This window comes from Clinocottus analis, unplaced genomic scaffold, assembly GCF_023055335.1.
Source record: "Clinocottus analis isolate CAN_PGR_092001 unplaced genomic scaffold, fCliAna1.0.p SCAF_26, whole genome shotgun sequence".
Lineage (NCBI taxonomy): Eukaryota > Metazoa > Chordata > Actinopteri > Perciformes > Cottidae > Clinocottus > Clinocottus analis.
Window position 1 is genome coordinate 2,619,097 of NW_027175998.1, and position 22,404 is coordinate 2,641,500.

Here is a 22,404-nt window from a genome sequence, read left to right on the forward strand (position 1 = left end):
GAGAGAGAGAGAGAGAGAGTTGCCTGGACAGACGCAGTAGCAGACGTGCCCGCTCCAGTCTGTCGCTCTCTCTCTCTCTCTCTCTCTCTCTCTCTCTCTCTCTCTCTCTCTCTCTCTCTCTCTCTCTCTCTGTCTCTCTCTCTCTCTCTCTCTCTCTCCCTCTCACACACTCTCGGGAGCAGCGCTTTGACGCACCACGCAGAGTTGGATTATAGTGTTGCGCGCTGGTCTTTTACGTGGCTTTTTTTTCTCCCCTTCTCTCCTCCCCTCTTTCGCCACTGACCTGCAGTTGATACATGATCGGATCAATCAACATATCTCCACCACGGTGACCTCTACTGAGATCTGCTTTTTTTTTGGGGTTGTGGGGAAACTAAGCTCCGCTCGCCGCTGCCTCCTGTCCGGGACGCGTGTTGTGAATTAATAACCAAGACAGCCTCACCTGGAGCGCGTGTGTGCGTGCGTGTGATTGTGTGCGTGTAATGTGAGTGTGCGTGCGTGCGCGTTTGTGTGCGTGTGTGTGTGAGAGAGAGAGTGTGTGTGCGTGTGTGTGTGTGCGCACTAAAGTGTGCGTTTTCCCTGGACCAGCTCAAGGATCGAGGTGTTTTAACTGGCTTGGTTCCGCACATCTCCACAGACGCAGCACACACCCGGAGGGGGGGTATTTTGGGCACCGCATGCCGGGGACATGTGGAACTTTGCGCCGCTTTAGCGCAGCCAGAGAGCCGGTCCGCCGCCTCGTCGACCTCCCCTCTCCCCTCTGCCCGGTTCACAGCCTCCAGGCAACGAAACCCCTCCGAGGAGACCCAAATGTAAATTCAGAGGGAGAAATTTCGGAAACACACGTCTGAAAAAGGGGGGAGAGGGGGAGAGCAACGCAAAGAGGAGGACGGCATCCCGTTCCCGAGTTTGGTGAGCTGGTTTTGGGGGATATTTGGGCTTTTTTTTTAACGCCCTTGTGTATTTTTTGGTGTGGGTCTCACGTTGTGGGCCCCCACTTGCCGCAGTGATGGTGGGAGCTCTGAGCCCCGCTGGCACCGGCCGCTCCCCGGTGGTGACCGCGCTGGTGGCCGTTCTGCTGTCATCGGTCCTGTCCGGCGGAGCGAGCGGACAGCCCTGCCCGACACAGTGCTCCTGCACGGGCACGACAGTGGACTGTCACGGCCAGGGGCTCCGCAGCGTGCCCAGGAACATACCCCGCAACACGGAGAGACTGTGAGTACCGAGTGGGAGGGGAGGGGAGAGAGAGGGGAGAAGCTTTAAACAACGCAGTTTGGCTTCAATCTGCGCATACCATTCCCCAAACAATTACACTTGACATATCTGTGGAATATCACCTGTTTCTTTGTCTGCCATACACATAACAAGTGCACGTACATTACTTTAAATTAGCCTTATTAAAGCTGTGCCTTATGGAGGAGGTTTTATAGTCATATACTGTTCTTATGTTGTTTTTAAACTGGAGTTGCACTTGTGTTTATGCCCTTTTAAACGGCATGCTGGCGATATAGTGGAAGGATTGTTTCCGTGGGGATCACGTCTTAACAGCGCAGCGCTTTACATGAGAACCAACACGTGAAAAGCTGCACCGGGATCAGTAAAAATCTGCTCCACGCACGTGTTATTTTGTCATGTAAACTGTAAGAAAAAAAGAAAGAAAAGAAAAGAAAAAAAACACGTGAGTTCTAATTGCTTTGTGTCTGGATCCGTTATCGCCGACCCGCGGAGCTGAAGTCCGGGTGCGCCGCCGCGGGTTCGCGCCGGTGGTTTCGCGCTGTTGCTTTTACAGCGCAGCCTCCGCGGATCCACGGCGGCTTGTCTGGAGAGCTCAGCAAGTTAATCAAAAACGGATTTGGACAAGTGGGCTTTAAATTAAACAGGCCCGCGGTTTTTTTATTAGCCGGAGACCCTCTTGATGAAATGAAAACGTGTGCGCGGCGTTCCTCGTGACGCGCAGATGGCAATCCACGCATCGGCCCCGGCATATAGCAACTTTCAGCAACAAAAAAATCTCACCTGCTTTGTCTTTGTATTTTTTTTATTAAGCTGTCATATCTCATGCCGCCTATACTGACAGCCCCCCTCTCTCAACCCTTCTCCTCCTCAGGGACCTGAACGCAAATAACCTCACTAAAATCACCAAGGCGGATTTCGCAGGACTGAGGCATCTGCGCGTGTTGTAAGTGTCTTCTACCTCTTTTTGATTTATCCCTCCTTTCTTATCCCTTCCTTATTACAGAGGTCAAATAATAATAATTAAAAAAACACACACACAACAACTCCCCCAACAACCACAACAGCAACACAACACACAGTTCCCAGTCCTGGTCCGGCATCATGGCTCATTCATTCAGCAGCCGTGGAGCTGCCGCATGCGGCACTGCGTCTAGAAGGAGCGAAGATTTCATTGAGTCTGTGTGTGTGTACGTGTGTGTGCGTGCGCGCGCGCGTGTCCAAACAGAATAGCGGCGGCACCTGTTAATGCTGTCGCGTTAATCTGCCAGTGGAAGTGTCAGGAGGGGCTTATTTTAACCACCGGGCAAAGAGAGGGAAAGAGATAGCGGTCGTTAGGTGTAACCGCGGAGGGAGGAATGCATGCTGGAAGGGAGGGAGGGTGCAAGGAAAGGAGACGAAAGGAAAAAGAGTCAAGTAAGAACAAGTTTGTCACCTGGGATGAGTCCAGGTTAAGCGTGGAACAGGGACAGTCTGCTTTTGTTGTGTGTGTGCGTGTGTATGTGTGAGTGCTTTCTGCTAAAAGTGAACGCAGGGAATACACATTGTTGGAATTCCTCCAGAGATTATGTCCTGGATTGAGCGTGTGTTTGTGCGCGTGTGCGCGCTCCAGTCGTCCCGCGAGCCGTTTCCCGGTGTGTTCCGTCGTGTCACACACAGGCGCGCACGCACGCACGCAGACGACGCAGCCCCGTGTGAATGTTGTGTCCACCTTATAAAGTAAAGGCGCAACATAAGTATCGGCTTCAGCAACAAACAATGTCACATGCAATGTAAAGAAGCGTACCTGGAGTACCCTTTGCATTGTAACGCTACCATGTTTAAATCACACAGTTAACTCCTAACAAACATGCAATGCAACAAGAAGTCAGAACAGGGGCTGTGTGTCGGGAAACCCCGTTTCTCACTGCTTTGAGGTCCAGTAGCCGCTCTCTCCTGTCTAGTGCTCCACAGACAAGCTAGCTAAACGCCGCTACCACCAATAATGGCGTCCTGGAGGGCAACGGGCCACAATATCACCGCAAAGTAATAATAGAAAAGAAGACCCTGTGTCCGCTGACCCCACAGGTAAACACTGTTAGCTCTGCCAGCGGTGTTGCGTCTAATTTTCATTTTTTGCAAGTTAGCGCTGCTAGCAAGGCAAGCTAACCTCATACATGCTCTGAATTCTTTTCTTTTCTTTTCTTTTTTTTTTTTTTTACCTTTTAAAGCAACCCCTTCCTCCACCCAAAAAATGGTTACAACTTTCCAAATGTGAGGAAGTATGTTTTCTTTGTTGAAATATCTTTGGGCTTTGTCCTGTTGTTGGTTGAAACAAGCATTTTTTAAGGTGCCTCCCGTTGCGAGAGGTGCTTTTTTTTTAAAGTGTATTTTGGTGATGAAATTAATTGTAAGTTTAAACCTGTCTGCATTCTGTGGACACAATGTGTGTGTTTGTTTGTTTGTGTGTTTGTGTGTGTGGCTGCTTGCCTGGTCAGCACAGTGCTCCTGTGGGGAGTTGAGCTGGTGTAAGTGAATGAGTGGTTAGATGGAGGGTAAATTGGGTGATGGATGAGTCACCATCCAACTGATGGGCCAGTTTTCACAGTCAATTCTGCGGCTCCCGTCGACCCGCCAATGAATGTCTTCTCTTTCGCTCTCTCTGTCTCTCTCTTGCTGTTTCAACTCTATCGCTATCTGTTTTTCCTTCTTTTAATTTCAATTTTTTATTCACACCAATTGCCACCCATCTCCTCCCCTCTCCTCTCCCTGCCTGCTCTCCCATGTCCTGCCTCACTTTCCTTCTCTTCCTCCTCACTCGCTCTCATCTCTGGCCCCATCCTTTTTCCTGGCCTCTTGAGGTGTCATCGCAAAAATCACTCTGCCAGCTCTATCACTCCTTTTTCCTGTCCGGTGCTTATTGCCTTTCCTGTGTTTCTCTCTCAGGCAGCTAATGGAGAACAAAATCACTACGATGGAGAGGGGGGCCTTCCAGGACCTGAAGGAACTGGAGAGACTGTGAGTTACACTTTTGGGTTCAAGCCGCCGGCCCCGCCGCTTTCTCCCTGAACACCTTGTTCTTTTCAAACACCTTAGGATGTTCGTGCTTGGAAACCGAAGATACACGTTTATTTTTTTCTACGTATGTGGAAATGCATAAATACAAAATGAAAGGAAAACCATACAGGAAGTGCACACGAGACTAACGATGTTAGTGTAGAAGTCTGGATGGATGATTCTTGTTCTGAAGATGTTCCCATCATCGGCCTCTTTGATTGCGGCGGTGGCGTTTCATGTCAAACCTGCAATGCTGAGGATTGCGCTTTCACTACCTAGGGAATAGCGACGTTGTAGAAACATTTCATCAACCACCTGCTGCTCTGATGTTTTGAAAATCTAGTAAAAAAAAAAAAAAAAAGGAGCTTTTATTTTGTTATTTCAAAGGAGCTGACAGTGTTACGTCAGCCAGTGCGTTCTGGATCATTTCATGTTTTTTTTTTCTCCGTCCGGTTGGTTTTGTAGATGCGGATTCGCATAGCGGCCGGTGAATTTGTAGATGTTTCTGACACTACCGTGCTTTTGATGCCGGAGCATCAAGATAATTGAAGCTGCAAATCAGTGGACTTGTCCAATTGCACGATCTAGTACGGATGTCTTGGACTGATAACTATTTCACCGTGATTTATTGTTGTATTCGTGGCCTGGAGCAGTCAGAGGGGTTTGAGACCAAGTTTACCCAGGAAGAGCACATAGGCTTTTTCATAGTGGCCAAATGGTGGAAATACAATTTCCCGGGTCCTTCATGTGAGAGTTGCATTGGGAAAGCGGCGTCTGTGACTTTTTGTTGTTGTTTAGGTAAATCAACTTCCCTAGTATGAACACTTGATTAGCCCAAACGTTGTAAAGTGTGCTAGTAGCTGAATCTAGAGTTCCTCCCTCCCTTCCTGTGAATGAGGCTGATGCTGGACCGAGGGATGGGAGGCGGGGATAAATGGGTCCCGCGGATGCGTACGATCGCTGGAAGATCGGGGTATTTTCATCCGAATCCTATACCCGAAAACTAAACTTAATTTGCTGAATGTGCCACTGAGCAACTTTGATCGGGAATAAATGTTTAACCTAAACCCCCGTGACGTGCGTCTAACTCCCGAGTGGGGCATTTTTGCAATCGAGCTGCAGGGCAGTGGCTGAGTGAACAGCCAGAGGTTGTTATGGCGTTGGCCGGGGGAATCACTGGCATTCAGCATCCGACCCTGAGGCAGTTATGGCATAATTAAGTCTTAGTAATGTGTGAGAGCGCGAGACAGACAGGAGGGGGGGATGCGGACCCCTGACTGCTGATATGTCCATTGTGTCGACTGTCAACTTTGCTTGACGTGCGAGCCGTTCGCATACGTGGGTGTTTGTGTGTCGGCTGCCAGCCAATGACGCGCTGGAATTTCGGCAGACTGCGTCTGAGGAGGATCAGAGACCATCTTTTAATTAAAGGTACACACACACTACCTGAATATAAACGATGGTATCCACCTCTGCACGGACGTACGTGCAGCACTAAGTCGAGCAAAGGTAGTTCATATTCATGATCGCTGTTTTCGGGCGTATTCTTCAGGAGAGGCCGGGATGAAGCAGGGTGAAGTGTTGTCGGGCCTGGTTGGTCGTCTCTCTTTCTTGACAGAGCAAGACGCTCTGTGGACCAGCTGTAAGGGAATCTGCTACTGCCCGCGGGCCGACTCTGAGTTTTGTACAGCCAAGGAGGTCTGGGAATTCCTACCCAGAGCAGGCAGACAAAGAGGGCAATATCTAGAGGCCGCTGTGTGAACACCGGCAGCAGATAGTTGCCTCTGATGGCAACGAGCGCCTCTGGCACAACGGGGCTGTTTTTCTGGTGTCCTCGCGAGGGGCTTTTAACTGTAATGCAGCGTCTCCGGCGTGGCATGTTCACAAACACAAAGGTGGAGTCGGAGTCATCAATGACCCCCACCCCCCGCCGCCCGCAGGCGCCGGACAATGGTAAGTCTCCGGAGTCTGGAGTCTTGGGGGACTTATTTCAAAGGCCTCCGTCCTCTGGGGGTCTGGAGGGTGGGGGGCCTGCTGGGCACCACTGCCCGGAGGAGAGGGCCCTAAGCTCGTCTGACGGATCCGTAGTGACTGCCCCCCACGGTGGTGGAAAACGGTTCCTCTTCTCACCCCCTCCCCCCCCCTCCTTTTTTTTCTGCTTTTGCGACAGGCCTGCAGGGCTGGGCAGGTTGGGGTCAGGTGTGGGGCAATGGCAGGGAGGGGGGTGTAGAAGGTGTGAAGGAGATTGGCATGCCACAACACACGCATGCACGACAACATGCATGGGTATGGGCACGCTCGTGCGTGCGCATTAACTTGCGCAAGGCTGCTCCGTCAGTACTGGTTTTGTCTCGATCCGCCCATTACAGCCACTCACACTTCATTCATGCTTCCACCTCTCCTCTCTTGTTTTTCTTCCATACCCACCCATCTCTTTCTCTATTGTCCCGCGCTGATAGGAATGTCATACATTCCTCTCTTTCTCTCTCTCCCTGTCGATGATGAAGAATAGAAACTTCCTGATCCTCTTATCCTCCTCTAACTGGTTTATAGCCCCCCCACCCCACCCATATCCAATTCAAAGCCTGTGAGATTGGAGAGGATAACAGCCACACAGAAAGAGAAAAGGAAACAGTAATTACAGGTATTGAGACTCTGCGGTGAGATAAAGCCTCAGATGATTAGCCTGTAATTGAGCGACAGCATAGTCACCGATCACTTCAGCGGCGATGAATAACTGTAAAACAGATTACAGGTGGAGAGGCGCGTCTGTCAGCGGCGATCACAAACCGGATGATTACACCTCAAACTAAGCTAATCGGGTTGTAATATCTAGACAAGGTGACTATCAGGAGGTATTCGTACCGGCGAGGCTGGAAAGCAGGATGTGGATTTCAAAGTAAAGCTCTGAATGAGCGCTAAATTACGTGGCAGACGTTTTTCCCCTCTGATCATTTCAGAGCAAAGTTGACATTTTCTTTATTTGTATTTCTTGGAGCTTGAAATCATCTGCGCACGAAGCGTCCTGTCGAACAAAACAGTCATTTTTGGGGATGGATTCTTTCCAGAGTCCCTACAGCTGCCAACACGTGTTGTATATGTCAGCATACAGTGAGCTGTGAAAATGCTCAAAAATGCATGAGGGAGCAAGCAGTTACTGGGTCTGTCGCCAAATAACAGATATCAGATATCAATCAGAAACCCTGGATGGTGACGGTATACGCAGGAGAGTCACACTTGCAGCAGTCTGGTTGAGTGGTGTTCACAAGGTTTGGGATATAACTATGCTAACAGTGTCGGTGTGTGTGTGTGTGTGTGTGTGTGTGTGTGTGTGTGTGTGTTATGGCAGCAAGCAGTGGCATCGCTGGAGTAATAATTGGATTCTGAGGTGGTTTGTTATTTCCTTCTCTGCCTGCAAACCTGTAGTACCTCACAACTACAAGGCTCTGAGGTGTTAAGAGTGTGTGTGCGTGTGCGTGTGTGTGTGCGTGTGCGTGTGCGTGTTTGTGTTTACGGGTTTGCGGCCCTCCAGCATCTGTTTATGATTGAAGGGATTATCGCCACGCTGCAGTGTGACATTATAGCTCGCTGGAGCGACTCTCGCACCTCGGACTACTGGCGACTTCATTCACTTTCAGCCAGACTCTGACTAATGAATCACGACTGTGGGAGCGCTCTGAGGTTGTTTATGTGCACACACAGACACACACAGAAGTATACATTATATATCACTATTGAGGACTAGATTGTTGGCGTCGGAGGCAGTCAGGGCTTTTAGATGAGCATTAGAGGTTTTCAGTACACTTTTATAGGCACACACCTTGTCTGTGGGGATATTTCAGTAAATCAAAGTTATGCTGGATAAATATTTTTCAATCAACATTTCAGGTGGAACTTGCCCTTTTGGAGAAGTGCGGTAATTAACAACAACAAAAATTTGGTAAAGATTTTGATAGGAATATAAACTCTTAATCACCTTGTGTTCAAGAGTAATTTTTCTTTAGTGGAGCGGCTGAAGAAGTGACCTCATTAGACGTTTTGACATGAATTATGGCCAAAATCCTCCATCCTGATGTGGGCCATTTGATGTATTCAGTGCAAAACAATCCCACTTTCTGTCATTTGAGTCGGTTCGCGCTTGTTATTGTCACCGACATGTAGGTCCGTACGACATATTACGAAAAGGTCCTCCTCATGTTGCGAAATCCAGCAACGCGTGTCAATTTACGCTTCGTTACCCGCAAGCAGCCTCTTTAAAGTACACCTTCGTCTTCACAGGAAACAAGGTTGTTAGGGGACGCGGCCTCCTGGCTGAAGGATCACATCTTAATGGGAGTCTCTTATGAACCCACCACATCGTGTTTGTAATGATCCTTCAGACACCGCTGAACTTGAGTAAAAGCAAATTTGCGCTGGGCTGCACGAATGGCGCGACAGAAAAATGCCAAAAAGCTCAAGTTTACATTTTTCAACTTGTGAACCCAGACACGAGGGTGGTGACTGTTTTCGGATGTTTGTGGCACGTCCGCAACATTTCACAGTAGAAATGCTGATTGGTGTAAATAAATCCCTGGAATGATGTCAATGACCACAAAATGATCCTGCGGGTAACGTTGGCTGTGAACGCAACATTATTCATAAAACTACAGACTAATTCAGCTTCCACATGTACACGTATGACTTTAAATTGAGCCAGCTGTGGCGATTAAGGCGTTAATATGAAATAATCACAGACAAAATAGATGGAGCACCTTAATGGAACCAGACTGGTCCTTCACTATCTTTGCTTCATTCGCTCACTCTCCTAGTCTGACAGCATTGCATCTATTTTAAGAGAATGAGCTCATATCCACCCCCCTCCCCGTCCCTCGTCCTGATCCCTCCTCCCCACCTCCAGCACCAGTCCGTGCACTCACCCTAGGGAGGTTTGGCCCACTAACGGGGGCGCTCACTGGGCAGCGCCCCGCCGTAGGAACAGGCCTCTCCGCGGGACCACGTGGGGCTCTTAGCCGCCAGAGCCGGCGTTAACGGAAGAGGGGTGAATAATTTAGGAACACCGTTCCGCGGGACGTTAAATATTTAGGCGTGCCTCTGATGTAACCGCCGAGTGCGAATGGGCACGCGCGCGCGTTTGTGCACTTTGTGGGTGGAACGCAGACCCAGAGGGGCTGACTTTATCAGTTCCCCCATCGCGAAGCGGGCGGAGGCGAAAGACGAAGACTCGGCCATTGAGAGACTTTAAGAGCGGTTTTGAATGGAGTTGGTGACATTTTTGGAGTGTTGTGTGTTTGAGTAAAGTCCGTGGTATTTCTTGAATCGTTTGTGTTTGCGTGTAAATGTGTGTACTGTCAGTGGCCTTTCTTATTAGTTTTTGAAGTCACTCTTTCTTCCTCTTGCCTCCATCCTTCCTTTTATTCTTTCCTCTCGTCATTCTCCTCCAGTAGCAGCCGGCGCGGCATACGTCGCCGAGCCTCGCAATGTGTGTGTGTGTCTGTGTGTGTGAGTGTCAGGATTAAACAGTTTCAGCAGTCTGTCGCTCATTGTGGCACTCCTCTCACTCACATCATGGCACACAGACACACACACACACACACACAAACCTCTTCAGTCCACTCAACCAGGGTTAAATGATCGCACCCAGATTATTAAACTCAACTCCTCTGTTTGTGTGCGTGTGTGTGTGTGTGTGTGTGTGTGTGATGACGGGTTGTTGTGAGTTCTTCCCCTGTGAGGGCCTTGTTTACTCAGTGGGGTCCTTTTCACACATTCGGTAGCCCGGCCAGACTGCCTGTTTGTTTTTCCCACATCATCTCTTCTCCTCCGCCTTTGTGGTAAAAAAAAAAGAAAGAAAGAAAAAAAGACCCCCCCCCCCCTCCACACACACACACACACACACCTCCCCTTCATCTGAACCCCTTCTATCGTCTTCCTCCCCCCCGCCCCTACCGCCTTTCCTTCGTCCTTCTCAAGTTCACTGTTTGTCTGGCTCCCATGTTGCACCTCTTAAATCAGGGCTAAACCCAAAGTCTGTTTTTTTTTTTTTTTTTGCGTATTCGTCCACGAACATGTTTTTAATGTCTCCATCAATCTCCTCGGTCCCAGCGTGCCTCCTTCCAACTCGGCTGAATATCGTTACAATCAAAACACATACAACATAATCTGATATGATGCTCAGGAAACACAAATCTCACCTTTAAAAAGCTAATCATACGCACATGTGACCGCTTCGCCCGCACTGTCTGGAAGTGGATACGGAGAGTTTATTCCCCTAATTTATACTGTGTTTTTCCAGGCGCCTGAATCGGAATAATCTGGCCGTCTTCCCCGAGCTGCTTTTCCTGGGAACGACAAAACTTTACAGACTGTAAGTGCTTTTTTATTTATTTCTCTCTGTCTCTCTCTCTCTCTCTCTCTCTCTCTCTCTCTCTCTCCATCACCCTGCATTGTGAACTAAAATATTGCTCTGGGAGCATCCAGATGAATTGTTGCGATGGCGCTTGCATCACCCGCAGCCTCGTGTCGGGTCACAGACTGTGACTTCCATATGCATACGGACAAAAATATCCTGTCCTCCCCTCGCTCCGGATAAAGGAGCGAAGGGAGCCGATTTTACGTGACCCTCTCCATCGAAGCCAGTTCAGTAGCTGATGGAGATTAGCACTCCAGCAGCTGCTGCCCACTGGGAGAGACGTGTGTGTGTGTGTGTGTGTGTGTGTGTGTGTGTCTGGATGGGGAGGAGAAAGTGAGCAGGACAGATCAAGGGAGATTTGAGCAGCGAAACATAGAAACAGGTTTCTCTTCTGAAGTTACACTCGGTGTTTCGCAGGCGGCTTCAGTTCCACAACATAAATGTTCCAGTTTGCCGACGAAACCGCCGAGCGCCTGTTGCCGTCAGGCGGCTTCCTCGCTCTCAGGCCCGAGCGCCTGCGCTGTAAACCGAGCCGCGCATTTCCAGCACCGCCCGAGTCGGGGCGGCAGCGCCGCTGCGAAACTGTGGGAAATGCCTTCCCGTCACGGCCGTTTGTGGTCTCAGGGAATAATTATGGTCGCATATATTTATACGTGTGGCTGAATATATTTATCTGAAACAATATTGAAACGCTCAGATGATTCAGAGAGTGTGTGAAAGTTGTTTATGTTCTGCGGCCGCTACGGCGGTTGGCTGGGCTCGACCTGTCGTGTCTGAGGGCGTGCGTCTGTTTTTCTGAGTGTGTGTCTGTGTGTGTGTGTGTGTGTGTGTGAGAGTGAGTGAGTTTCTCAAGGCCGAGAGTTGGCATATTGCTCAGCGTGTGGGCCGAGGTAAAAATACAACTCGGATATACTGCTCTCTGCTCAGCTGTTGCAGACAAGCTGCCTCTGTGTGTGTGTGTGTGTGTGTGTGTGTGCGTGTGTGTGTGTCAGCCTCAGCTCTCCAGGTGTATGTGTTCAGCAGACTGAACGCCCTCCTACACACACACTTACGCAGAGAGAAGCCGCATGCACACTCTTCATTCAGCATAACGCCGTTCATTTCATTTCATGATGTTGTGTCATAATTGTTTCGTGTTTTTTACCCAGCCAAATGTTGTCCGGTGTAAATCAACTGTAGACAGAGAACGAAAGAGGACAAGGAAGAGAAAGTTGCTAAATGACAATCAGGAAAAAGAAAAAAACTTGCCGAGCTGGCGCCCATGCAGCCACAAAAGCTGCGAGGACGTCCGTCAGACGTACGGGAGTCATTCAGAAGGAACGACGACCACGGAGGCTTCGCCAACAGTATTTGTGGTCAATATTCTTATGTCTCCGTCTACACCCCCTACAGTGTATTTTTATTTTGAGAAAACACAACAAGAAAGCCTTGAGAACCTCCGAAGTGGAATCTTGTTAGGTTTTACGCCGAGGTCAGAAGGTATGTGCGAAACCGGACCCACTTTGGTTCTTGGACAGTCGAGCTATAAATGAACACTTGCTCAACCTGCTATTATGAAAATGATGTTTTTACTGTTTTGGGGCTTTGGAAAAATCTGTGTCTGTGTGTGTGTGTGTGTGTGTGTGTGTGTGTGTGTGTGTGTATGTGTGCACGTGTGAGTGTGTGTGCATCTGTGTCTGTGTGTGTGTGTGTGTGTGTGTGTGTGCACGTGTGAGTGTGTGTGCATCTGTGTCTGTGTGTGTGTGTCTGTGTGTGTGTGTGTGTCTGTGTGCACGTGTGAGTGTGTGTGCGTCTGTGTGTGTGCGCGATGTGTGTCTGTGTGCGTGTGTGTCTGTGTCTGTGCACACGTGTGTGTGCGCGTGACTGTGTCTGTGTATGCGTATTTGCATGTGTCTGTGTGTGTGTGTGTGTGTCTGTGTGTGCGTGTGTCTGTGTGTGTGTGTGTTTCTGAGTGTGTGTGTGTGCGTGTGTGCGTGTGTGTGTGTGTGTGTGTTTGTGTGTGTTTGTGTGTGTGTGTGTTTGTGTGTTTCTGAGTGTGTGTGTGTGTGCGCATGTGTGTGTGTGCGTGTGTCTGTGTGTGTGTTTGTGTGTGTCTTTGTGTGTGTGTGTCTGTGTGTGTATGTGTCTGTGTGTGTGTGTGTGTCTGTGTGTGTGTGTGTGTCTGTGTGTGTGTGTGTGTGTGTGTGTGCTGGATCTGTTTAACCTTTGTTGAGCACCGTGGTTTCAGCCTTCAAGCGCTAAACGGAGGTCAGGTGTGAGAGATGCTATTTATTATTGAGGGAACATTATTTCTGCCTGAATCAAGTCAACACTTGTTTTCAAACCAATAAGTGTGACACACTTCTCCTGACCTGGGTTCGCATCCGGCATGGCATGTGTTCTTTGGTCCAGACAACTAAAATCATTTGGATTTTAATCGTAGATAGATTGTGATAATCATTGACTCGAACCGATTTTAGCTTAATTTAGTACCTTTAATTAGAATGATTACAGGTAACTCGTGCTTCAAGTGGCACGTGTGTCGGCATTTGATATTCTATTCTGAATATCCACAGTGAATGAAAGATATTTAGAGTAATTGGATCTGGGGAGGTTTTGAATGGAAAACTATGCAATTTCACATCATCATTATTACTTTAGATCACACCCAAAAATTGCTTGTAAGGGAAAAATTGCTATAGTTAAAATTTGATTTTCTTAGTTCTTTTGGACATTTAATTCCTCCGGAAATGTTTGCCCTGTAATTTGTAATATTTATATTTAAATATATTTGTTATGATTATTCTGACAACAATCCCGGTGTTGCACAACTATTGCTGAGCAAAAAACTCGGTTCTCCTTGAGGCTTTTTAAAAAAAAACAATCTCCATAGACCCATAAATGTTAAATTTATAGATTTAAGTTAACAGCCTGGAACAAACAACGACTTTGGTCTCTCAAGATATGTTTGCGGTTCATGACATCTGTACAAAGAGATGAATCTTTACTCACCCATTTAAATTATATTAAAGTTAAGCATTTTTGGTGGTTGTTAGCAGTCTGGCTGCAGAGTTCTGCACCGTCTAAAGTTTAGCTTCATCTCAGGCACTGAGGGAGGTAAACCATTACAGTAGTCCAGTTCGGAGGAAACAAAAACATGAATAATTTCCCCTGTATTGCTAAAATATTACATTTCACAGATTTTAAAGATATATTGATGAGTTGATAGCAACACGATTGTACCATTTATCTGTGTTATGTCCAACATTTAGCTCACTGTCACTGAAAGTAACACTCAGGTTCTTAGCAGTGCTCTCCATCTTTAAGAAAGGGACCAGATTTTTCTCAGTTCAACTTTTCGTGACATCCAATCTCTCACTTCACCTTTACAGCTCTGTAGTTTAGCTCGCGTGTTGTATTCAGCGGGTTTAATGGTGAGGTATAGCGATGTATCGTCTGCAAAACACTGAAATGAGATGTTATGGTGCTGAATGATTTGACCTAAACGAAACATATACAGAGAGAAAAGAAGTCCAAGAATAGATCCTTGAGGTATGCCACATGGTGTCTGTGCAGTTGAGGAGATGAGGGAATCAATTGACACATACAATGCTCTATTTGACAGATAGGAAGAGAACCACAACAACCTATGGGTGAGGTCATGGAGGCAGTGGTCATATTTTGAGTACTAGTCGCTTCTGGAGCCACCAAAGAGTAAAATGTAGACGTGTACCAGCCCGCTTCGACCACTAAGTGTAAAAGGATTACCAAAATTAATTCTTCTGATGAAACAATGCTAACCTCCCACCCGGGATAATTTGATCTGGTGTGTAAATCTGATGACGCATCATGATGATGACTCACGAGTGTCTGTCGGCTATATATTCTGGTTAAAGAGTTAATAATTTAGCGTCTAGTAAAGAGTAAGAATTGAATTGAGTGGTGCAGGCGATTTAGCGACGCCATACCAATCAACCGACACTATGAATACCTCCCATCAGTCACCAGCTTAGTTTACGAGTGTACCTGATGTAAGCTGCTAAACGTCTAAAACAACAGTAAAGCCTCCCTTCATGGAGGTTATAATGTTCAACTCTTATTCTGTTTCCTCCTGGAGATCATTGATCTTAACTCGTCGAAAACTGTGCAACCAATGTGTTTATTGTATGTATTTGTTCAGCAAAGTCTTGGGGAAAAAAATGTATATCGGCGAAAAAATCCCTTTTAAAAGATATTTTGATCATATGAATTATGAACATTCAGCTTGATATGAGCCAGATTTCCCAAAAATGCCTCCTCCTAGGTCAATAAGACACCTTTTTGAAAACATTAGGACCTAAGGAATATAAATCTGCTATACAAATCACAATAAAACAAAGCATTGGCTTGTTAGAAAGTAGTTTCAGTCCAAAAAACTGTGTCGTTCGGTCCACAAAAGGAAAAAATTACGTATTTTATGCCAAAAGATTTTCTGAGTGGGACATGCTGGGACTTAAAATTGGAGCGGGAGGATTTTCGCGCACGGTTTCCAAAAGGTTAAACCAAGATTTCCATATAGAAAGAAAACTATTATACGCAACTAAATTAAAAAGTCAAATTGGGTTCTTTCATAGAATGCAAAAAAATACCAGGCATGTTGAGAAACAAGTGCAGCAGATTCATTTCTTCCACTTCCACCATGAAGCTCCTTTTAAATTATTCAGTACAACACGATTGTTTTCCATCTCTATGCAGATGACACAATGTCGACCGTGAACACATTTATTTCTGTCGCGTTTCTTCTTCTCTTTTCTGCTTTTCCCTGCCAACTCTCTCTTCGTAGGACAGAAATCAGTCGAGAGATGAAAGAGGGAGAGATGAAAGAGGGGGTTGATGAAGGGACGGGGTGATGGGAGGATAAGAGAATGGGTCACTGCTTCCACAGCTGAACAGTCGGTTTATGCCTGAGTATGAGGCTCCATTGATGGGACAGTGTTGGTGTGTATTTATGTGCGTTATTATGGCGCTCTGCCTCTTTTGGCAAATCGCCCTCTGCAACAGTTTTTCCCGGTTACTCGGTCACAGCGTGTCTCTCTGTGTTTGGCGTTGTGTCGGGCTGTTACCTAAAACTTTGACTTTGTGTTAATTTGCTGGCGCGTTGATGAAGTGAGAGATGGAGGAAAAGAAAGAAAAGAAATTGAAGAGAAGTTCGTTGTGCCTCTTGTCCTTCATCCTCCGAGGACGGAGAGTCAATATGGACGCGCTGACCGAGAGGAGGAAAATGCAGACATTAAACCGGAGTTAAAGTGGGGCGGGGGTTTGAATTGATGAGTTGATGAGGCTCTGATTTTGTGTGTGTGTGTGTGTGTGTGTGTGTGTGTGTGTGTGTGTGTGTGTGTGTGTGTGTGTTTATGTGTGTAATAGTCTCTAATCCTCTGCTAAACGGTGCCCTGATGAGGCTTTACCAGGCAGCATTGTTGCTTAGCAGCCTCGAAGGTTGTGGCTTTGTCTTTCTGTGAGAGCTTAACCCTGCCGTGCGCACACCCACAAACCCACACACACACACACACCCACAAACACACACACACACACACACACACACACACAGACTTGCGCGCACAAATGTACCACCTCGGCCGAGGCGACAGACTCAGCACAATGGTCACAAGAGCGCAGGCGTCTTTCAGAAGATGTGGGCTTTCCCAGCGTGTCGACGGTTAGAGGAGGAAGGGAAGGGAGGAGGAAGAGGAGGAGGAGGGGGGAAGAGGAAGAGAGGGGGTCAAAGGTGGAGGAGATGAACATTTTTTCTCTGAGCAAATCATGCTTTTTTTAATTAAGACAGAGCACGTTGGGCGTTTTGGTTGCCACAGTGGCAACGACCTCTGGGCCCTCGCAGAGGTCAAAATGTGAGGAATGTCCCAGTCAGAAGATCTAAGCAGTAGGTGATTTATATGTAGGAGTGAAGGGAGGGAGAGGGGGTCTCCTCCTACTAAGAAAATCATGACAAATGAAACTTGTAGCAGCTGTGGATCCTCCAAAGGCAGGAAATGTTTTTCATTCTAAGATCAAACTTGTAGCATTCAGAACATTATTGTGAAACCAACTTGACCTTCATTAAGGTCATCTTACCACACTCTAGGAACAACAATTAAATGTAACAAGTGCAGTGCAGTGCCGGGCCGTCGGGGCCTTCTAAGCTTTCTATGCTGGCCTAAACAGAATCACAAAGTTATAGATATTTTATAATGTAATTGTTTTTCACAAATACATTGCATGCATTTTAATAGTTTTTCTCCATTAGCTTATTTTCTCATTGACCTGCTCATGTCTTCATCTGTTCCTCTGCTTCGGGCCTCCGGTACGAATCGGCTTGGGAGCTGGTTAACTGCATCTTCATCCAATCCCATTTCACCTCTCTTTATATGTGGTAGAGCAGCCTGGTTAAAATACATGAAACGGCCTTCTGGAGGGTCTGGACGTGTGATTGGTCACAGGGCCCAGCGGCACCGTTGACGTGCGCTGCGATTGGTCAGTGTGTCTACAGGGCACGGCTCAGTGGGAGCTGGAGGGCTGAAGGAGAGAAGTTCAGTGACATGTTTAGTGTTTCGCTTGTTTTGGCGCTCGGTGGCGGATTTAAATTACGACGCTTGTTTGCGGTGATGTACCCGGTGTCGACCGGTGTTTCTGCCCAAGAACGCGTGAAAATTTTTATCATGGATTGTTTTGTCAAGGGGCCGATCACACCACTAGCACAGCCGCTTCAAAAACGCCTTGACAAAAACTCTCTTGCCCTTGCTGTGTTGTGGGATGAGGACGAGGCGGAAAAAGTACCCCAAAAGAGGAGTTTTTGGGTTCACGGTATTAAAAAGAAATCTATTCCACGAATTGTGTCTCGATGAAGAGTGCTGTCAGTTGTACTTTCGACTGAGCAGGAGTCAGTTTAAGCATCTTCTGAGCAGTAGAGTAGTGTTTCCATCTAGAATTGTGAAGCTCTTTGTAATTACCGCTTATATGAGCGCCTTGTTGGAGGGAAGCCATTTTCTTTTGACTTTCCCGCTGTTCATACCACACGACAACAGGAAGGAGTAAAGCCCGCCTCTCGCTTGATCCGATTGGCTGCTTTGGCCGAGCGTGACAGTGATGAGCTGTGCAACTCTGCGCCTCACGCTTAAAAGTTGAGAATATTTTAACTTTTAAGCGCACCGAAAAAACGCTAGAAAAACGCGACGCGCGGTTTAAAAGGCGCGCATGAAAGGCCGACCAGAGGAAAACAACGGTTTTGCTTGCAACTCGTTTTTGAGAGTCGCATCTGGTGTGATCGGCGCCTTAAAGTGTGGTTCTTGTTCTTGTGGGCTGACACGCCCCCGTGTGAACTCTCAGTAAACGTGCATTGCTCACGGCATGGGATGTCGGATGTTACCGACAGAACTCGGTAGATTAGTGAAAGGTTCATACTCCCTCATCTCATCCAATCATTTGATGCACTGTTATCTTTGAAGGCCATCTCTTCCACTCACATCAAGGCCATACTGACTCTTTTGTGATGCTCATGGAGGGGGGGAACAGGAAGTAAGTCCTGCTTCTGGGTATTCCTGACGACGTTCAAGGGATTATTGGGTTTCGTTGCCTTTTTATAGAAAAAAGATCAGTATCTGCTGATAGCATGTTGAGTTGCAGTGTTTTGCATGAGGACATATTGAGCCACTGACTTTGTGTACATAGGAAATGCAAATATCTGCCATTATGTCTGTCTGAGGAAATGAAGTTAAGCCTTTGGAGCCTGAGGCGGCTGTGGATGGGCCTCTCTCTCTCTCTCTCTCTTTCCCTCTCTCTCTCTCTCTCTCTCTCTCTCTCTCTCTCTCTCTCTCTCTCTCTCTCTCTCTCTAACAAACGCACTCTGGCACAAACACATCGCTTTACCATTCAGCAATATTTCCTGTCCCCTCCCGTTCCTCTGAATGCACTTTAACAGATATAAAAACTCTTTCACACACACACACACACACACACACACGCACAAAGCTTTTCATCACGTACAAAGATATAATGTCCAAGGAAATGGTTTCATTAGCACTCTTGGATCTGGCCAAATAGGAAAAGTCTTTTTTTTTATCCCCCTTTCTGGTGTCCTTGTGTGTTTTCTCACGTCGCTCCGACTCACCTCGACTGCAAACCGACAGCGCGTTGAGGTGTTGAGTGTCAGTGACTCACTCGCATCGCCATCGTGTGAATCACACGACCGCCTATCTGGATTGCTCAAGGCCACTCATTCCTAAGAAGTGTTTTTTTTTTTTCGTGCTATTCAGATCCCGACACAATGCCTTAATTCATGCTCGAGCGGTTCGGAGATGGGCTCGCCAAAAGCCCAACTGGCATTATTCAGAGGGCACCGGCACAAAGGATGATGTCACACAGACAGAATGTAAAGATATGAAACGCCCCACTCGACTTTTACCGCGGCTAGAGCTAACTTGTTCCTGCACGGGGCCCAGGAAGCGAGTGTGTGTTTGTGTGTGTGTGTGGGTGTGGATTTTGCTGAGCTGCTTTGTGCAGCTTTACATTTTCCACTATGAACTTTATTTATTTGAATTGGAAACAGTAACAATGGAAGGAAACAAAGATTTGCAGCTACACCTCGTTAAGAAGTAATAAATCCTGCTTTTTCAAGAAGGCTGAAATGTTTGATTAGACGCAGTCTAAAAAAAAGAAATCTATAGTTTGGAGCAGGTGAAACAAGACAAAAATATGTGTGAAAGGACAATAATGCTTTTTTAAATCTTAATTATCATGTAAAGAGTCTGTAGTCCATGTCGAGTCCTCTCCTCAGAAATCGAAGCTGTCCAAGCGTCAACATGAAAGCATGAGCATTTAATCCACGGCGGCCATTCGTCAATTAATCTGTTGTTTTGGTCTCGGTGGTGCTTTCATGTGAAACAAACTCAGATTAAAACAACCTTGTCGATTAGTCGGCTGAATCGTATGAGGTCCCAAGTAAATCCTGAAGTCTTTGTTCATGAGAAACATAAATATTATTATTTTTTTCTTTTACTAGAACTAACTCACTTTGCCTCGCAACGGCAACAAACCTAATCTACTCCAATATCGGGAACGCTTCTTTAACGTACCATTTTTATAAACACTACTGTAACATTTACCAAAGACATTTTGTTGGAAATTTACTTTCACATGAAAAAAATACCGCTTATAAAAAGTAAACGATAAAACATACAACAAAACACTGACAGACATATGAGATGTCAAAGTTTGAAGGACATTTCTCGTGTTCAATCCCCAAACACATTTCCGTTTCACGTCGCTCCGTTTGGGGCGCTGGACGCGGCTCAATCGATCAGCTGTCGCCCCGGGGTGTGCCAGTGTCAAAGTTCCCGGCGCACAGGTGAAAGGTCTGGCAGCATCAGCGTCAACCCAACGAGATATTCAGGATAATGAACGCGCCGCCAGGGACGGCGCTGCTTCGCCCATCAGATTACGGGGACGACAAGTCACGCCTGGAGAGAGAGAGACAGAGAGAGAGAGAGGAGGGGTGGATACAGATGGAATGAATGAAGGGTGTTTAAAAGAAAGATTAGAGATGTGTTTGCTCTCTTAAATGGTGTGGAAAAACCGAACGGAGAAGGTGGGGGGGGGGGGATTTACCCAGGTGAAGACAGAGATGTTTTCTCTATTGAGCTAGCTGTGAAAAGGGAAAAAAAAAAAAAGTAGAAAGCGATGGACGAGAGCTGGAGGGGGAGAGTCATGCGGAAAGGAGAGGAGAGAGGTATGTCAGTACTTACTGTAGATGGCAGGTAGCCTGAAGCCTGGAGCCAGCGTGTCTGTCAGAAAGAAGTGCGTAACCTGAGTGTGGATTACTTGGGGGGAGAGTGGAAGGGGGGGTCACATACCTAGCCAACGCCAGGAAGAGCTTACCTGGAAGCAGGTAGTTACGACAGTGTGTGAATCTACGCTGTGCGTGTGAGGTCTCCTGAGGATCATCAAAGCGCTTCCTCGGCTCGCCGGTGTGCGATTATGGGTCACCGTGTGCGGTAGCGCCTCCCATCGGAGCCGCTAAGTCGCCCCGCATCCTCCTCGTTTCCTACGCGTGTGCTTCCTCGCCCCTCTCTTTCACCCACTTTTAGCCCTCTGCGCTTAGCTGGATAACGCAGCGTGGACGCCGGTGCGACACGGCTGATTTTCCGAGCTATTTCCTCTTCTTGTCTTTGTCTCGCCCCCTTGTCGACGCGCGGCAGTTTCCCCCTGCTAAATATCTGCAGGGTATGGATCCCTGTGATGATGGACGAGTCTGCCCGGTGCTGTGAATTATGGGATGGGATGATAGCGTAATTGGGACAATTCATCATGCAACGCTGCTCTACTCACCCCCATCACAGCCACTCAGCAATATTGACCCCCGCTCGCTGTGTGCATCAGAGAGAAAGTGTGTGTGTGTGTCATCATTTCAGCTAAACCTCCTGGTCTGAAAAGTGAAGCCAATGTGGAAGTGCTTTAAACTCGCACAATATCCACCAGGGGGCGACTCCTCTGGTTGTATAGAAGTCTATGAGAAAATGACTCTACTTCTCTCTTGATCTATTCCCTCAGTAAACATTAGAAACATGAATGTATGTCTCACTCTCTAGTTTCAAGTCTTCTTCAATGCAGTGTGATGTTCATTTAGTAAATTCTTGTCCATTTTCAGTCAAGTAGAGCTGGGGATGCTTTAGGGCGGGCTACAAGGTGATTGACAGTTTGCTATCACTTCCTGGGAGTTGTGTTTCACGTCTCTGATTTTTAAACCTGCGTTGGTTTCTTCAGTTCATGAAAGTTAATTTCGTTTTAGTTAGCCTAAAAATGTCTTGTTCAGCGCTCATTCGTACTCTCGTCTCACTTCTGGTTGCAAAAACCCCCAAATGGCGATGACTGAAATAGTGAACAGGCCAAGATGGCTACAGCCGACAACCAGATAGCGAAAGGTGACGGCACGTGGCTGAAAATGCAGTCGGCCTAAAACAGAGACGCCAACGCTTGAGGCCTCTAAACGGTAGTCCACAAACCAACGGGGGAGCGTCACGGTGACTAAGTCCATTTCTTTCACAAGGTACGGATGATATTACTTGTGTTATACTGTCACTCTGTGGAAGCCATTTTAACAACTTAAGTGAAACCTATGTGGCAAAGTCAATCTCAAAGGGTTATTAATTCTGCCCCAGGAGCATAAAAAAACTCACTCTGGCTGCACACAAACTAGAACAAAGACCAGAAACTCAGAGCGCTCACACAGTCTCGCCAGTCAAATGGTAAACAGAGAGGTTTCACTTTATGTCAATCAGTCAGCAGACCTAACATGGCTGTCTCTCCCTGCCTCCGAGCGCCTCCCTCCCTCCCTTCTCTAATCCTCCATCTTGGCTCCGTGTCAAGTCGCCTTGTCCAGTCGCACAATATCCCTCCTCCGGGGCAGGCAACTGCATCCCCTCTCTGGCTCCATTAGTGCCACTCCACTGGCATAGCCGGCATTCTCCAGCGGGACCGTCATCGCCGGCCACTCCATTGGCACCCCTGTCACTCTCCAACCGCCACAAAAGAAAACCTCTCCTGCCCTCCCTCTCCAACTCCCCCGCTCGCTTGGTCTTTTTTTTTTTTGCGCCCCCATTTTCTTCCCCTACTCGTCTCTCTCTCTCTCTCTCTCTCTCTCTCTCTCTCTCTCTCTCTCTCTCTCTCTCTCTCTCCCTCCTACCCCTCTATTATCTTCCTTTTCTCTTTCCAGCACCTTT

The 22,404-nt window shown here is 47.3% G+C and overlaps 1 protein-coding gene across 2 annotated transcripts in view; it reads left to right on the forward strand.

The window, feature by feature from the left end:
* Window positions 1-279: 279 nt before the first annotated feature.
* slit2 (slit homolog 2 (Drosophila)) overlaps window positions 280-22,404 on the forward strand; it is a 79,146-nt gene continuing 57,021 nt past the window's right edge. For both annotated transcript variants that reach the window (XM_068591874.1, XM_068591875.1), the window contains exons 1-4: window positions 280-1,215; window positions 2,108-2,179; window positions 4,159-4,230; window positions 10,562-10,633. In XM_068591874.1, the coding sequence (XP_068447975.1) occupies window positions 1,010-1,215; window positions 2,108-2,179; window positions 4,159-4,230; window positions 10,562-10,633 (422 nt within the window). In that variant the 5' untranslated portion in view covers window positions 280-1,009. The remainder of the gene's footprint in view (window positions 1,216-2,107; window positions 2,180-4,158; window positions 4,231-10,561; window positions 10,634-22,404) is intronic.